This window comes from Leguminivora glycinivorella, chromosome 1 (assembly GCF_023078275.1).
Source record: "Leguminivora glycinivorella isolate SPB_JAAS2020 chromosome 1, LegGlyc_1.1, whole genome shotgun sequence".
NCBI lineage: Eukaryota > Metazoa > Arthropoda > Insecta > Lepidoptera > Tortricidae > Leguminivora > Leguminivora glycinivorella.
The window spans coordinates 1782891-1801813 of NC_062971.1; the positions used below are offsets into that span (position 1 = coordinate 1782891).

General features: G+C 37.8%; 3 protein-coding genes across 4 annotated transcripts in view; 1 reads left to right on the forward strand and 2 right to left on the reverse strand.

Annotated features, from left to right (window-relative positions):
- The first annotated feature begins 54 nt into the window (after positions 1 to 54).
- On the forward strand, positions 55 to 6494 carry LOC125231070 (calcineurin-binding protein cabin-1-like). Its single transcript, XM_048136452.1, has one exon. The coding sequence runs from the start codon at positions 191 to 193 to the stop codon at positions 6401 to 6403; it is 6213 nt and encodes a 2070-aa protein (XP_047992409.1). The 5' UTR covers positions 55 to 190; the 3' UTR covers positions 6404 to 6494.
- Positions 6495 to 6554: 60 nt separating this feature from the next.
- Positions 6555 to 15710, reverse strand: LOC125231696 (protein unc-50 homolog). The gene is made up of 6 exons (XM_048137231.1): positions 15290 to 15710; positions 11407 to 11472; positions 10868 to 10988; positions 10087 to 10223; positions 8223 to 8324; positions 6555 to 7474 (listed from the first exon to the last, which is right to left on the reverse strand). The coding sequence occupies exons 1-6, from the start codon at positions 15531 to 15533 to the stop codon at positions 7338 to 7340; spliced, it is 807 nt and encodes a 268-aa protein (XP_047993188.1). The 5' UTR covers positions 15534 to 15710; the 3' UTR covers positions 6555 to 7337.
- A 576-nt stretch (positions 15711 to 16286) lies between these two features.
- LOC125228895 (proclotting enzyme-like) overlaps positions 16287 to 18923 on the reverse strand; it is a 37725-nt gene continuing 35088 nt past the window's right edge. For both annotated transcript variants that reach the window (XM_048133602.1, XM_048133611.1), the window contains 3 exons: positions 18048 to 18208; positions 17462 to 17718; positions 16287 to 17122 (listed from right to left, as the gene is read on the reverse strand). In XM_048133602.1, the coding sequence (XP_047989559.1) occupies positions 16967 to 17122; positions 17462 to 17718; positions 18048 to 18208 (574 nt within the window). In that variant the 3' untranslated portion in view covers positions 16287 to 16966. The remainder of the gene's footprint in view (positions 17123 to 17461; positions 17719 to 18047; positions 18209 to 18923) is intronic.

Sequence of the window (18923 nt, forward strand, 5' to 3'; positions counted from 1 at the left end):
ACAGAAACTGTATAAAAACCATTTAAGATAAACATAAAAGCGCCACACCTCAGAAAGAACTGAAAGTAGTGAAAATGGTAGCAAAAATGACAGTCTGGTATATTTAGTCTGTGGCTATTATTGTTGTCATTTTATTATATCGCCGGGTACATAATTTGTCATGAAAATCGAGCACGAAATGCTATAAAACATGATTAAAATAGCAGCATTAAACGACGAGTCCGAAGAAGAAAGTGGATCTGAAGAAGAAGTCACAAAAGAAGCCTTGGAACAAATAGCATTGCAACAATATGCAAAGGCTCTCGAGTTACAACGAAAAGGCAATTTAAAGGACGCTACCCAATTACTCAAGGACCTCCTGGATACGGAGCTACTCTATGATATTAAGAAACCAGCGCAAGGTGAGAAAATATCAGGTCCTTTGCTTAATCTAAAATATTTATGTTATAAGAATCTTGCAACAATTTTGAGTAGTTCTGATGTAGATGCCGCCATTGATTGTTATTGTGCGGCCTCGGAACTTGACGATACTGACGTTACATTATGGCATCGCCTTGGGCAACTGTGTATGCGTGGAAAACGGTACGAAACAGCCCTCCATGCCTTCCAACGCGGTGCCGACCGCAACCCGCGCCACTGGCCGTGCCTCGACAAAATTGTCATTCTACTGATGGGACTAGACTTTCATGAAGAATGTGTATCAGCTATCTATGATACACTACAACTGGACCCGGGATATCTCAGAGGTTTAGCTTACAGAAAACACATATTCACTACCTACCCATACATTAAAGATTTTATGGAATATCTTAACCCTATGTACAAATGGAATGAAAAAGATGATGATCCAATTGATGAAGAAGAAGCTAAGAAACTACTAAAAGAAGCAGAGGAGATACATGAGGAATTCATAGAGCAACAAAGAAAACAAAAGCACAAATATGTATTACCCCACTTAAAATTGCAAAAGCCAATTAATGATTTGACTTGGAAATCAGTTGGGGAATCTTTGATACACATGCATCAATATATCTCAGACAATTTCTACAGTCATGCCTGTTTTATAGATGTCATATTTGAAAAGGAAGATAAACAGGAACCTATGGAAGTATGTGAAGAGCCAAAGAAAGATGAAGCTCCTGAAAAAGCCGAAGAAAATGCAGAAAGTGATAAAAATAATGATATTGTGTCAGAGAATGACAATGAAATGTCAGATAAAGACAAGGCTGCCACTGATACAGAGAAAGTTGAGAGTGACATTGAGACTGCTGCTACAGATGCACCTGCTGAGGCACAGCCTGAAGCTAAAACTCAAAAGAAACAGCCTGTGAGAAGACGAGGGAGTGCTCTCAGCTTCTTGCAACAATGGGAGTGGTGCACCAAACGGCGCTCTGGCAGAAAGAAGACAACCAACAAAGTGGACAAACTAAGCAATAACATCTATGATACTTTAAGGAGATTGGTGCCACCTTGCCTGACTTCTGACAATACTACTGATAAAAAAGAAGCAGGGGAGCCTTCTCCAGATGTTAGAGATCTAGACAAGCTGTTTGATGAAAAAGATCAGCCTGAGAAAAGAGATACTGAATATTTTGGTTCTGAGGTTGAGAATAATGATGTGCAACAGTTCATTAACAAGTACATTGAAAATAAGAAAGATATAATTGATATTTTAAATGATTTTCTACAGATTTTAGCAGGAAATTGGAAATTAAAATGGCCTGAAGGTCTCTCAACTATATTTATCGAATGTAATAAATGCTACAAAAATCACATTGATGTACCAGCTTGTACTGGAGACAACCACGATGACTTGAGACACTACACTGCAGTTAATATTTTGGTTGAAGAGTTTCTAGTTAACGAAAAGATGAATGTAAATGATAGTAAAGACACACATGATCTAGACGTGATTGAGTCTATCGGCTTGATTCTTACTATGAATCCACACATATTTTCAGGAATTGATTGTCTGGAATATATGTTGCGCTATCTTTGGGTTAAAGTACATATTAATCTATTGAATAAAAGTGATGAACTTTGTTTAGATGCCTTGTATCAACTATCCTTTGAATTTGAAGCAATGGGGGAATGCAGTGAAAGGTATAGTCTGCAAATTATTAACTTTACCTTTAAACCAATCATAAACAATGATGAAATAGACGAATATATAAAATTCTTAGAGAGAAATAAAAAACTATCAACAGTTATGGAGTTATATGACCAAGGTCACTATGAAGAAGTATTGTCTATTATCATAGATTCATTTGAACATTGTAAGACAATAGCTAGAAAACAAGAAGAAGAGATGTCTTTAGATTTTGCTGTGCAACTGTCTCTTATTTTGGACACCTACTGGGCACTAGAAAAAGTTAATGAATGCTTTAAATGGTCTTTGATATGCTTACATGAGGCCTTAAAACACTATTTTCGGTATACATCAGGTTCAGAAGATTATAATAAGTGGACCCTTGCTGTTGTAAAGATACTCTGCTGTATGGAGCACATTCTTACTACAGAAGGCTTGGTTTGTTTAGATACAGTTAGCCAAAAAGATATTAGTCAAGGTTTGGAAGATCTGATCAGAATAATAGGGCATCAGGTTGAAACCAATGCTACAGAGATGCCTTTTGGTACAATCATACCTTGGATTATACTGCACTATATTCTACAACGGGAAGAAGATCAAGGACGAGTAGCAGTGCCCAATGATGGTGATAAAAGTGATGATGATGTTCCGAATCCTATAATGGTGTTATTTATTGGACATCAACAACTTGGTGACAGAGGCTGGTGCTGCAGTTCTGATGGGAAACTGCTGTACTTTATTTTGGATACAATAGTGCCACGAATACGATCGCCAGCTTTAGCAAAGTCAGCTGAACAACTATTGCAGTACATGGAACAATGCGTCTTTTGCTTATTCGGCCATCCAAGTAGAAAGAGTAAGGTTAAATATTTGGCAGACCATAATGTAACGCCACACTCATTAGATTGGCATAGAGCTCAGCAGCTTTACGAAATATTTAGGCCTCCCACACTTCCCGAACTCGAGGGTAAGGTTTCAGCCATAACAGCTGACACAGAACAACTCTTCCATCGCATTTTAGCATTACTGCCTTCAGAATGCGATCCACATAAGTACGTCCCCGATATTGAAAAATATATAAAAGGTGTTGAAACGAAACTTCCAACCGTACCTACACTCTTGCCGTACAAGATGAAAGATATTTACTTTTTGTTGGGCGATCATTACTTTAAACGAGAAGAAGCCAAAATGGCAGTTAAGTTCAACATACTCGACGTTATCGTCAATAACAACCGTTTGGAGTCTTGGGCGCAAATAGCTCTGGCAAAAGCCATGAACTTGGAAAGGCTATTGAACTCCTGCAAGAATCTCAACAACGAAAAGGAGTTTTTGAATCCAGCACGATCGACGATAAGATGCTTTAAGCGTTCTTTGCAATTAGACCCAGAACATTGTAACATGTGGATAGAATACGGAATGTTCGTGTACATTATACATTCATTTTGCTCCCGTGCTTTGAAACAAGCCAGCGAGTCTCTGAGCATGGATGATTTTGCGTCGCTCGAAAAGCAAAAAGAAGACATGTTGGATACTACGCAAAAATGTTTCACTACTGTAGACGACCTCAATAGTGGCACCAATGAGGATAAATCCGACGAGGACTCATGGCTTTACTTTTATATGTTAGGCAAAGTAGCCGAAAAACGGAACAAACCACCTGCGGTCTATTTAGATTATTATTCAAAAGCCGTAACAATGCTACAAAAGACGGACGCGATATACCCTCTCAAAATTAACTATAATGCGCCCGTGCATCTCTGCATTGAAGTTTTAGAACTGCACTACAGAATACATGCCTCTATTTTGAAATATATTGAACAACACGAGAATAAACCAATTCCGGCATCAGTTGGAAAAGTATTTCAGGCATGTATAGACGAATGGAGGAGGGGACCGTTCTCAAGGAAATCTGCAAAGGATCGAGAGGATGCGGCTAAAGAATCTGAAAAAGCTGAAGCAAAACAAAACGAACCAGTTCAAGCCGCTAATATACTGAAACGTTCTGTGAGTGACGCCGGCGAAGAAGATAACCTGGAAGCGAAACGGCTTAAACTTGAGGCCGCGGCGGCGAAAGTTCGACGTTCGGCTTCTTATGACACTGAAAGACTGAATGCTAGTAAAGAAATTAGCTCAGCTCAAAATACTGAACCAGCTACTAATGTGGAGACTGAAACAACAAAACCTGTTGAAGATGTGCTAATGGGAGAGAAAAAGGATGAAACAGTAACTTTACCTGCAGAACACGAAACAATATCTGAGGTTCAAAAACCGCAAGAAAAACCAGAAATACCACAAGTTGCAGAACAAACAGTAGAAGAAAAAGAAAAAGTAAACCCAGACAAAAAGGAAGAAACTAGTAGCTCATCATCTTCTTCATCAGATTCCAGCTCAAGTGACTCCACGTCAGATAGCAGTAGTAGTAATTCTAGTAGAGATAGTGAATCATCCAATAAATCTGCCAACGAGTCAAAGCCGCTAACGGAAGAAGAAACTATGAAAATAATAAATGCATGTATATATGCACTAGAAGACTGCGCTAGCAGATTTCCTCCGCACTATAAAGCAATTTATCGATTGGCACATTATCATTTTTATTTCAAAAAGGGGAAAAATATTGAGAGATGTCGGGATCTAATGTTATCCACGTTTACGTCGACTTTTGGTTTGTCAATCGGGGGACTGTTTAGTGAGAGAAGAATGACCAATTTCTTCAACAACATCTGGAAGATTCCAGTGATGGAGGTTGAGAGAGCTGGAGGTTTCGCATTCCACATGAATCGGTGTGTCCTGCTTACTATGGAAATATTAAAAGAGATAGATGACCATAAAACATTACTCGACTTGAGTCTGCAGTTGCAAAGGATCCCTGAACCGGACAAAAGATACTTGCGTGACGCAGACAGGGAGGAACTAGCACAACAAGCATTCTCTCTGTCAGTACAATCGCTGAAAGGACAAGTGCTTAAGTTCAGTCAGCAGCCAGACTTGAAGAGCAACGATATCGAACAACAGGCGCTAAAAAGCCTCATGCTCGACATTTACAAATCCTACCAGAGAACGCAGAAACAGTCCAATTCTAAACAGTTCGTTAACTTAATCATTGATGCTTACAAACTTATCACGACGATGCCCATTACAGAAAATACTAATCTCGTAGACGTCAGTCTGAAATATTGCCAATCCATCGCTCGATCGTCGTTGAAACAGTTGAATAACCTTGATAATTTAGAGAAAACTCAAAATGCACAGAAGAAGCAAGCAGCTAAGCTGGCAGGAGCTGCTGAAACTTCAAAGGCAAAAGAAGCGCCTAGTCAAAGTAAATCAGATCCAAAAGTTACTATGTCTCTGCCGACGCCTCTACCCGCGGCGGGCAGTGGGCTTCCGAAGATGTCACAACACGAAATGGCAGCCGCTTTCCAAAACTATTTGCCCATGTTGAACGACCCAATGCTCTCCCAACAAACTGCGGCTGCACTCTCCCTCTCCTACCTGAGCAACGCTTTAGCGGGATACACTTCCCTCCAAAACACCTTACAGAACTCACTCCAAAATTCGCTACAGAATTCCTTCCAAGCAGAATTTTACCGCCAGTTCCTCGGGCAGAGCTTCTCCCCGTACAACGTGCCGCCGCCCGCTAAGAAACAAAAACGTGGCCCGAAACCGAAACCTAATCCTTTAAGTAACCCTTTGAAGCCGTCTAAATCTTTTAGTGGCACCACTTCCTTAACAAAATCAGTCAGTAAGAATACGACTAGCAGTATACAAAAACCCGTCAGCAGCTTGCAAAAGCCCTCACCGAGTAATTTGCCCAAAACATCAAGCAGTTTGCAGAAGTCAACATCAGCTCCTTTAGCTCCAAGCATGGGGACAGTGTTGGCCAGTCTTCCAGCCTCGATGACTGCTGGATTAAGCAACTACAATCCGCCTCCTATTTCCTCTCATTCTGTACCCACACAGGCGCACATGTCTACGTCATCTACTGTTAATACGGCAATCCACTCGAAACCACCGCAGCTCCACCAGCAAGTTAGCCCTGGGAAAACTCTACAGGAGAAACTAGCAGAGCGTCAGAAAAATATGCCGACAATGAGTAAATCTACCCAAAACATTAGCTCACAGGAAATCAATGCTTCAATAAGTAGATTGCCTTCATCTCTAACGATTACAAAGACTGGCGTTGCGAAGCAGGCATCACAGTCGGTTATACAAGGCAAAAAGCCAGAGGCTAAAAAGTCACTTTCATTTAATGAGCCTGAAACTCGCCCTAAACCTACTATATCCTCAGATGAAGTTATCGTATTGGATGATGATTAAGATTATGCTTATTTTAATAGTCTAAGTACCTAATTATGTATTTTGCTAATGTAATCCCAAGTTCTGATTTTATAAACATGATATAGTAAAATTGTCTTTTATTTGGAATCCTCAATTTACACACATGGGTAAAGTAAATAAACAATACAAATTCTATTTACAATTTTATTAATAATAGAAAGTAATCATTTAATACAAATATCATAATTATTGACTATGTACAATGATATTTTAATAATTAACTTATTAATGCAGTCCCATGCAACAATTTTCATTCTATGGTTATATTACAAAAATGCGTTTCCTTATCCTACACCCCATTTTAGTGTCATTGATGACAAAACAGTCTAATACCTATAATAGGTAATAATAATATGAGTTATCAAATTGGAGTTTGTGTCTAACGAAAATTGTAGAAGTTAAGGTGACCTGCTGAAGCAAAATCACGCTCTATCTGTGTATCACCAACCAGAAGAAATTTGCGCTTTTAACTAGTGCACTAAATTCAATTTCATCCTATTGACCAATGAAGCTACATATCGTCACTGCTTTGACATAATCTCTTATCTCACACTGCTCCTTATAAAACGCAGTAACTTTTCACACATTCCATACATAAGAAGATACAAGTTTTTTGCAAAGTAGTGACGATATTTAGTTTTAACGCGAAGTTTTTTAAACGTTTTTTTGTTATACCATTTTTTTATAACTGAAGTTTTAGCTGTGTTTGGAATCAATGCTTGCCTTTTAATCATCAGTGCTTGAAATTACACGACTGATGAATCTTATGATTGAATTATAGACACCTACTTTTTGTTTAGTTTTCAACTAACAACTTTACATTCTTATTGGATGGATAACAAAATAATATAGGTAGTTTTTCCATGGCTCTGTTCTGCTCCAACTTTAAAACGAAGGTGTTGACTGTTCTCGGTTACAGCACTCTATACAAGTAGAAGTCTTTAAGCATATGGCTGAGGTTAAAGCCCATCAGTAGAGAGGCGATATACGCTATACAGAGCGCGGGTAGGGGCAGTAGGAACGCGCGTGTGTTGCTCAGCATCGGGAGATCTGGAAATGTAAAATATTCGTGATTATTTATCTAAATATGGAACATATTATCCCCTTGTTCTGTTAGTATGCTTGTTAGTGAGGGTCAAATTATAAAAGCTAAATTTGACTCCATGATCCCTATTTCCAATTGAGCTGATCTGCAGATGAAGACAGGAGGTATATCTGATAAAACTTTGGTGTTGTTAGAATTGAGTAGTTGACGGTGGAAAGAAAAGTAGTCAGCGATAAAAGTTCGTACAGAAAATTTCCCAAAACTTAGTACAAAAATAACATTGACTTATGACTATGAGTCCCTACTTCTCGATAGTTGTGTTAGGTTATTTTTGGTATAATCAATTTCCATTGGTAGGTATACAACAAAACGATTCCTTTAGTCCCCTGAAAACACACGTTTGTAAAAGAATTTATACCAATCAAAACATAAAGTAAAATACTCTAATGTTAGTCACAGAAGTTGGCAAAACATAGGTCAAAAATTCAAAAGTGAATCCCCACAATTTTGTCCCCTGACTTACCACTGTCAACTACTTTGCCATAATCTGAAATATTTTAGGTATCGTTTTAATATTTTCACAAAAGGTTGGACTTCCAATCTCTAAATTATCAGAAGCCTGATGTCTGGTTACGTAAACGATTCCTAATGAGTAATGACGAACGATATTACAAAAATGTATGTATGAGTGAAAATCATGTTAGTTTAAATCAATACATGTAAATACTACAGGACAATATAATGGAAACTTACTGCTGTATCCCAAGAAGGTGATGTAGAGATAGTATATGATGGAGGCGAGCCAGAATGTGTTGGACACGAAGCAAGGTAGGATTCCCTCATGGCTCAATAAACCTGAAAACAATAAGCAATTATTTTAGTCAGGTTTAGAGATAACTACTTACTTAAAATTGGCATAAATATTTAGGTATGTCTTCAAGTCAGCAGTGACTGATAAGTTGATGCGCAGGATCGGGACAGGTCTCTCATTTCGGAGGCCAAGATTCACTTTAGATCACTATGAACCAAAATAGTCACTTTAATTTAGTTATTGAGGTATGAGGTAGGTAACTACTCTATTCTAAATTCCTGGTAGTAACTTATAAAGGCTTGAAGGAGTCTATATTAAAAGTACATATATATTCCCCATTAGGTACTTCCATTCTGGCCGTTGTGCAACAGCAAGACAAATTAAAAATACCTTTTTGATACGGAACCCTAAAAAGAAGACTAATAGCAAATTAGATGAAAAATCATATTGCAATTATGTTGCGTATTTTAAATCTAGTTCTCACACAGCAATCTAACCATTTCGAGACCGCACAAAAACTAGCTTTCACAATTGGAAGTTAAATGTCAGTGAGATCCTATATATAAATAAATAAATATCATTGAACATTCTTACACAGATTGTCTGAGCCCCACGGCAAGCTCGGGATGGCTTGTGTTGCAGGTACTCGGACAACGATATACATAATAATATATACAAAACCATACGAATATTAAAAATATGCTGGGAAAGTGTGTGTGTCTGTTTGTTTGTCTGTCTTTCACGGCAAAACAGAGCGACGAATTGACGTGATTTTTTAAGGGGAGATAGTTGAAGGGATAAAGAGTGACATAGGCTACTTTTTGTCTCTTTCTAACGCGAGCGAAGCCGCGGGCAAAAGCTAGTACTTATATACATAGAAAACATCCATGACTCAGGAACAAATATCTGTGCTCATCACACAAATAAATGCTTTTACGGGGATTCGAACCCGGGACCGCGGCGTAGCAGGCAGGGTCACTGCGCGCTAGGCCAGACCGGTCGTGATCGTTGGATATGTTAGTTAACACATTTGGCACACCTCAGACACTGGCAATCAAATATATGAAAGAGGCGCGTTCCTAGCACACACAATCTAAGCTCGTGTAGGTGATATGAAATGCCACGAAATGCTGGAACAACCTACCACCACCTTTTAGGCAACTTGCTTCTTTACTGTCTTTTAAAGTAAAAATAAAACGTTATCTTCTTTCTAAGCAAAAGTCAATGTCAGGGTGATTGAAGTTTTGTAATTTTTATAGCTTTCATCTGCATAGTTTCCAAATTGTTATTTAACTTGATTGTAGTACAAAATTCTTAAAATAAATATAAAACAAGAATAGCCACTTAACTTGTCCTTTCTCTTAATAGACTAATCGTCATCATTAATTGTTAGCGTCAAAAATTTTGTGAAGTACATATATGTATAAAATATAGGTATATAACCCTATATGTAGTAATTATAAATAGCTACGTGCAACTACGCTCCCTACAGGTGTTCACGGAAGACCAGCGTCGGGTACTACTCCAGTAGGACCGGGCATTATGCTGAGTGTTCACCTTTTTCAGTGTAATTACCTACAGTGTACATGTTAGTTATAAGTCTTCTTTTTTTTCATCTCATTGTGTATGCATTGTATAACTGTGTTTTTATACTGAAATAAATTATATTCTATTCTATTCTATATATGACAGGTTGACTGTTCGCGTTCTTGACAGGCGGTCACTGTGAGGTGAACACATCCACCGATAACATAATATAACATTTGGTTAGGTTGTTGACACAGAGAGAAGGTTAAAGCGACTTACTGTTGAACAGCACGATCTGCAAGCAGTGCAGCAGCGAGAGCGGCGGGAAGAAGGCGTTGATGTGCACGTCGAAGGCGTAGCCCCACTCCACGTCGGGCGCCGCCGCGTCGCGGCGTAAGTACTTGTTGCTTATGTACCTGGAAACATGTAATAGTACATCCATACTAATAATGGGACAGTGGGTGTGTCTGTTTGTTAGTCCGTCTTTCACGGCAAAACGTAGCGACGAATTGTCGTGATTTTTGAAATGGAGATAGTTGAAGGGATGGAGAGTGACATAGGCTACTTTTTTGTCTCTTTCTAACTCCCCTATTCCCTAACATAGGGGGGGGTGGAAGTTTGTATGGAACATTTCACAATTTTCGAATTTAACGCGTGCGAAGCCGCGGGCAAAAGCTAGTTACGATACAAGTGCGGAAAAGAGGTAGTTCGAAACCAGTGGCGATAAATTAAATTCTTGCACTAGCGATAAAGAAGCACCATACGCTACAAGTGCGGAAAAGAGGGAATCCGAATCGAGTGGGGATATATTAAAACACCGAAGGGAGTGTTTTAAATCGATACGAGTTACGAATTTCCTCTACACACGCGTATCATAAAGAAGTTTAAAAAAAAATCGTGACGAATCGTTTAGGGCCCCTAGCTAGAAGATACAAGACATTTATTGATAAAAGTCAATATTTTACATGTCAGTACATTGAAAGTTACATATGATTTTCATATATTTAAGGTTACATACCTTCATATTTAAGCAAATAAATAGTGGTACAATGATATTTACCAAAATATAGTGGAGACCAGCAAGCCAGCTCCGATGAAGTCCACAAAGACGACAAATATGATGAATAGCACCAGCTGACCCCAGTCCAGGCCCATGCCCAGCCCGAAACAGATAGAGGACACTGAAAAAAAAAATTCTTTGCATAACAGACATATTGATGTAATAAGTATTAAAATAATAGGGTTGATTGGGAAAGAGGTTCAACATTTTCCCAAATTACATATTTAAAATTAAATAAAAAATTCAATTGAAATTCACGACTCTGTGGCTAAATTAGTCAATGAGGGAAGTCGCAGGTTTAAGTCCTGTCAGAGGTGTAAATTTCCATTTTTAGTTTAATTTAAAAATATGTAGTATCACTCACAGACGTTTATGAATGTTAAAAAATAAGTTTGATATCCCAAACTCATGAAATTTGTGGGAATATTTGATTACCCAGTAGGTAAAAATGGGAGGGATTGGTGTTTACCCAATACAAGTAATCAAAAATAGGGAAATCATTCCATATAATTGATAAATATTCAAGTAATGATACTTACAAAATAACCAAACACTAAGTAATACAAGGAACGCTGGATCATCTCTGGCAAACTGTGATCTGGTATCTGAAAACATAAAATTACCTTAATATAAACAATAAAGGTTTATATTATGCAATTAATTTCTAATAGACTGACAATCCATACTAATATTATAAATGGGATGTGTGTGTCTGTTTGTTTGTCCGTCTTTCACGGCAAAACAGGGTGACGAATTGACATGATTTTTCAAGTGGAGATAATTGAAGTTATGGAGAGCATAGACATAGGCGACTTTTTGTCTCTTTCTAACGCGAGCGAAGCCGCGGGCAAAAGCTAGTAGACCGGTCAAATCTTACACGAAAATCTGCTAAAAAAACAAAGTGTGATGTAAAGCTGCATTTTTGGTATATTATTTAGGGTCCTTGAAGGAATGTGAAACTATGTTTTGCAAGCAAAAAAAGTGTGTGCTTTTTTTTTAATTTGCAAAAAACTGCAAAAAAATCGGACTTTTTTTAGTTTTTGTAGTGTCATTTAAAAACTAGACATTTTAGGCAATAAGTTGCTTCGCAAAGGTTAAAGAACATTAAATTTGAAATCATTTGAGCCTACTCGCAATGCCGTATCTCAAACAGTTTTTGAGATATGACACTTCAAAAAAGGGTATTTTTCCCCCTCTTTATGAACATTTTCGTTTTGCCAATATTTTGAGACAGATTTCAGCAAAACATATCACGGTATTATATATTTTGCGAAATAAAGTTGTAGAAAATTTAATTAGCTTTCATTTAAGACCAAAAGAGGGCCAGTTAGTCAAATAATCAAATTTATAACCTAAAAAAATAAGATTATAATAGCATAAATCTAGTATAACTAGATCAGAAATGAGTGGTGGAGGGTGATGGCCAAACGGGATAGTTTACGTGATATATATTTCAAGAGACGTAACAAAGAAGGCGTTATTATTATTTGGGGACTGTTCAAGTATTACGTAAGCACTATAACAAATTATTGTTATAGTGCTTACGTAATGCCTATTAAGGCATTATACGTAAGCACTATAATTATAGGGACCGAGGAGGTGATTGCTCTGCTTATAGGGTTTTGGTGATGATTTAGAGCTTTCCTTACTTTCTTGCTGACAAGGGGAATGGGGGGATGGTATATATTTTTAATAAATTAGATTAGAAACCTAAGAAAATAAGATTATAGCATAAATCTAGTATAACTGGATCAGAAGTGAGTGGCGGAGGGTGATGGCCAAACATCATGCCAAAAGATGGATAAAGATAAGAATGGGGGAGGGCTAACACTTGTTATAAATTTACTGTACAGTTTCTATCTATTTTACTGTACAGTTTCTTACTTAATAGTTGAACGGCCCCTTGTCTTTGAGATACTTCCACTTGTTACTTCCCTCTATACATTTTGTATGGGGCAAGGTGTGTAGAACAATGTATTTAATATTATGTTTCGTATGTTGTCTAGACAGTCAGGTATCTTAAAGTGTGTGTGTTTTTTTTTTAATATCTGTGTATTGTCTATGGTATTAAATTTTAGATGGCTGGATGGATGGATTGTATAGTGTGTGAGTGCTCTTAAAAATTACCACAAACACAAGCGTCACAAAATATCAGTCATACTCGGCCACTGAAACAGTGGAACTAAATAAAATGAGTGGCGATTTACTATTATTGCTGGATTCTGAATTTTGATGTGAGAAAGACCTGGCACATCAGTATCGCCGCCTGACGAAAAAACGATTCAGAAAACCTTCATTGGTGTGAAGTGGTGAACACCAACACCAATGTGGCTCGACTATTGCAGTGGCCGAGTACTTGTAATATTTTGCAACACTAGAATTTGTGTTTGAAATGGTCATTTTTTAATAGCACTCAAACACTATTCATCTAAAAATCAACACTAGAAATTAGTACAGATTTGGGCGTGTCAAGGTGTCAATATCACTGCGGTGAAAAAGGCCACTGACTGTCCAGACAACATACGTCAAACATGTTGAATACATTAAGAGTTATGATACGGCCGACCAAGCGCACTGCCTGCAGAATTAAAGAACACATTGCTGCAGTCAAAAATAATGACACTTTTCTTCTTCCTCTGTTCCTCATGGCTTAGGATTGCGACGGTCAAGTTGCTTAGTCCTATGGTAATGTCGACGGAACGCGCCACAACATACTTGATGACTTCAAACTATCAAATGTATGGAATCCAGTGATTTATTTGAGTAAGTGAAGTCAGAATTGAACAAACGTAGTGACATTGTAAGTGTAGTGTGTTTGGACAGACCATCGTGTGTGAATGCGACCGGATTTATACCTGCACCCGCCTTCTTCATTTTTAGAAATATCGGGAGCACAACAAAAATAAAAAAGTTAATCACGGTCTATATCTCAGTCAATATAAGTCTGACGTAGAATACATAGTAGTATTTCTCATAGTATAGAAGGAAGTAAAAAATGGGACTACGTCAAGGACAAGGGGCCATTCAAGAGTTACTTATGCTAATTTATTACAAATATATACCCTCCCCCCATTTCCCTTGTCAGCAAAAAAGTAATGAAAGCTCTAAATCATCACCAAAACCCTATAAGCAGAGCAATCACCTCCTCGGTCCCTATAATTATAGTGCTTACGTATAATGCCTATTATTGTTATAGTGCTTACGTAATACTTGAACAGTCCCCAAATAATAATAACGCCTTATTTGTTACGTCTCTTGAAATATATATCACGTAAACTATCCCGTTTGGCCATCACCCTCCACCACTCATTTCTGATCTAGTTATACTAGATTTATGCTATTATAATCTTATTTTTTTAGGTTATAAATTTGATTATTTGACTAACTGGCCCTCTTTTGGTCTTAAATGAAAGCTAATTAAATTTTCTACAACTTTGTTTCGCAAAATATATAATACCGTGATATGTTTTGCTGAAATCTGTCTCAAAATATTGGCAAAACGAAAATGTTCATAAAGAGGGGGAAAAATACCCTTTTTTGAAGTGTCATATCTCAAAAACTGTTTGAGATACGGCATTGCGAGTAGGCTCAAATGATTTCAAATTTAATGTTCTTTAACCTTTGCGAAGCAACTTATTGCCTAAAATGTCTAGTTTTTAAATGACACTACAAAAACTAAAAAAATTCCGATTTTTTTGCATTTTTTTGCAAATTAAAAAAAAAGCACACCCTTTTTTTGCTTGCAAAACATAGTTTCACAGTCCTCCAAGGACCCTAAATAATATACCAAAAATGCAGCTTTACATCACACTTTGTTTTTTTATTTCTCTTTTTGACCGATCTATAGTAAGAACATAATGCAACTGAATTTTTTTTTTAGCTTTGGTATTCGTTTTTAAGGAAATTTCATGTTAAATTCCTTTAACTTGTGTATGATTACTTAAAACTACATAACAATTGATTCATTTCACACTTAAAAAAGTACTTCTGAACAACTTTGCAGAGGGCGCTACGAGTCCTTGTATAGATTACTCATATGAGAGATAATTTCGACCTCGACAGCTGTGACCTGGGTGGCCGAGCGGATAAAGAGGCATTTCCTGCGATTGGAAAGTACGCTGGTTCGATTCCAGCCTCAGGCACCAGAGGACTTGGTCACTTTTTCTTTCATATGTGTAATTTATTTCGGTTTTAACTTTGCACATAGATTTTATTTTATCATTTTTCAACAGAAACATAGGGAAGTAGTTAAGTGGCCTATTTGTAGATGACCGTGTAACACCCACTTGTCACAAAGCAATTGAACAATAACTTTACATCATACTTTACATACCATCTTTGGCAAGTTTAACATTCTTCAATGAACATGTATCATTTTCACTTTCACGTCCAACGTAAACGTACAAGAAGATTAATACTTACGTTTTCTATAATTAAAATTCCGGAATACTTTCTGTGGCGACACGAACAAGTACACCATTTGCCACGCCGCGAACTCGAAGTCCATCTGATTGAATTTGAAGAGTCTCCGCAAGTATTTGTATCGCTTGACGGCTGCGCTGGCCGTCGTAGGCTGGTAGTTGGCTGGGGCAGGCAAAGGAGACGTACTACGAGGGAAATTAAAGTTGGACGAAGTACTAGGGGTTGGCGATGTTGAGTACTTCATTTTCAATGGTAATTCACGTTCAGCACAAATAATAATCAGCTCAGGTGACCCATATATCAGTGGTTAACAACGGAGGATGTTTAGAGCGCATTGGTGGTCGCGTTTATTAAATTACTTGTTTATTTTCATTAGAAATAGAGATTAGTCAGGCACCGAGAACTCAGGACTGACGTAAGTGACAGTTGACGTATGACAGGTGGCAGATAACGGGTGTTGCCATAGGAAAAAATAAATGAAGTATTAGGGTTCCGTGGGTTACGGAACCCTCATAATTTGACTCTATTCACCAGCTCATATTAGGCATAATTTTTTCATACAATTAGATTTCATTTAAGATAATCGAACATAATTCATCAATTTAATGTATGGTACTTACTTTGTATTTTATGGTGCTTGCACACGCAGAATTTAGCTTGCCCAAGTAGGCGAACTTTGGTGTTGGGATCTATCTGTTTTCGTTTTTTTTGACTTCATAAATTTAGTAGGTTTATCAGAGTTTGAAGATAAGGAACTTGCTTTTACATACAATTAATTTGGGCGGTTTACTAACTGTTTCAGTGAGTGTGCACGGGAAAACGTCCCACTTTGTCGATCGCTATAAGCCGCTTCGTCAGTTTATTCATATAAAAATACAAGTAAATCTCGCCTTAATGGTAACCGACAAAGTGGGACGTATTACTAAACACACTAATGAAGATTGAAGGGGTACGTAAACCTACGTAAAGCATGGTAACAAACACAATAAGTTGTTTATTTACATTATTTATTGGTCTTATTATTTAACATATGCTAATACCTATCTATTTCTTATTACTTACAATCAAGTTCTATAATTAACAGTCAAATTAGTTTTATCACAAAACATTATCCAGTACCGATTTAAAAGCACAATAAATAGAAAGCCAGAAAAGTTTTGAATAAATATGAATGCCACATATTTTCGTTGTTTATGGCAAAATTATCTTAGTGACTAAATATTTTCTGTAAGTTGGTAACTGGGTTATATTTTAAAGTTAGCATATTTCTTAACTTTAAAAAAATCTGTCATCGTCTTTTCTGCTGAATTGCTGGACATCGAAATATCAGTTTCACGCTGTACCTATTGCAATGCTATGCAATTTTGCGTTGGAAGCTTTTAATGTGATATAAATATTTGGAATTACTCCAAGGTATAGAAGTTACAAGTTGGGGAAGTCATAAACATAGACTAGGTTTAGTTTAGTTTAAACTACTTGCGTCCAGCAGCTGGTATATGACGCGTGACGTTTAGGTGGAAATGGATAGAGATTCTACATACCTAAAATGATACTCATAAAGACACAATATGGTTTGTCACATTTGTTTCCGACGCCTATTTGCGTCCAGAACCTCGGCGTTTAGGTAAATATTGGGAATCTAAGAGACAGTGAATCCAGTATAGATGATAAATGTTCCTAAACTAGATGCTGGTTCAGCCAGCCAGAGTAATGCGTGAGGCGGGTGTACACTCCAGGGTAGCCTGGTTCTCCACACTTGTTCCCGAACGACACGACGCCGATCTGCGTCCAGCGACCGTTCACTTGCAGCATCAGTGGTCCGCCTGAGTCACCCTGAAATAGATGAGATGAACTTTTAGAAAATTTCGGGTCTGCTTTCAATGGACTGTAAATTTTGGGTCAGACTATTCTGGATGGGACTGGCCCAGGATGAGGCAAGTGGAGTACTGGTAGAGAAGCCTATACTATAAACGACTTTTAACCAAACATATAGTAGGCCTGATAGAATCATATAGCAGAAAATCTCAAAGGGTGCAACATTTCTCAAAGGTTGCTGCAGTAGGTATATGAGAGTTATGACGTAGGTATGACTAAAAAAAATATATTTACGATGATGAACTGATATGATGAATGATACTTCGTTCCTACTGAAAAATATGTAGGTATACCAACCTGACACGCATCCACCCCGCCTCTAGCGTACCCAGCGCATAAGAACGCCTCAGTGATCGGCTGGAAGTACGCCTTGTCGCAGTCCTCATTCCTCCACACAGGCAGCTTCGCTTCCAGCTGCCTCGAGCTTTCGGTGCCTCCGTAGCGAGTGGTGCCCCATCCCACCACGGTTCCCACGGCGCCGTCGAACTGACGCCGGTATAGGTCGGGCGTGGGAAGGCAGATGGGGATCACGTATTTGGATTTTTGGACGCTTTCTGGAAAAGAGAATATGATTAATGATAATTATGCAATCAAAGCTTCAATCAACGAATTGGCCTATTTGAAATTGCTTCAGATCATGGGATCGGAAAGGCACATAAGCCTGTGAGATTATATACAAAATGAATTATCAAACTATACACACATTATCTATATTAGACCTGCGTGAGATGACGAGTGTTACATTATCGTCACGCGCTGATAATATTTTGCTGACCGCCATAAGCACTATGCGGAGTTGCTACAACAAATTCTGATATCAAAATTCAAAGGACCTTAGTATAGAAAAGATTGTGGTCAATGACGTCTAACATCACAAACTCACCGCCAAGCACCAGCACAGCGATGTCATTGTAGTACCCCACTCTGGAGAACTGCTCGTGGGCCCTCACAGCTACGACACGCAGCGTTACTGGTCTGGACGGCTCGTCCTCTCGGATCAGGTCCACGTCTCCTAGACGCACGCTGAACTGTCGTGGTGGGAATCTGCAAAAGATAATACTAAGTGCTGTAGAATTGGAGCAATTTATTGTTGTCTGTGTGTATAGGCCGCCATTAAGTAATTTTGAAACTTTTGAAAAAATTATGGAATCTGTGCTACTTAAAATATCATCTTCTAGTAAAAAAATACTTATATGCGGCGACTTTAATGTAAATATCTTGGAAAATTCAACAATAAGTATCAGATTGTTGAATCTTTTCAAATCATGTAATCTCAATCATATTTTTATGGAGCCTACTAGAGTGACTGCCACTAGTGCCACCTGTATAGATAATATTTTCACTGATATTTTTCCTACTACTAAAGATGTAATTAGCAACTTAGAATCAGACCATTTAGGCCAATTGATAGTATTTGAGACATTAAGGAAAAATACTTTGAGAAAACAAATAACTTTTGTACCAGTAACCTCCGACCGCGTGGAACGAATGAAGCAAAGTTTGGTTCAGGCGCTACCCTCCCTGTCTTCCGATATGAGTCCTAATAGTATGTATAATTCATTCTTTCACACTTTTCTGCAACATTATAATGCAATATTTACTTCAAAATCGGTCGTAGTTAGTGGTGCATCAGTTTTTAGTGAGTGGGCTACTGCAGAGTTACATCAACGAAGACGTGCATTGTATGCCTTGTATGAAGAACGGCGGTTTAATACGAGTGATGAATTTAAAGAACATGTTAAGCAATATTCGAAGAAGT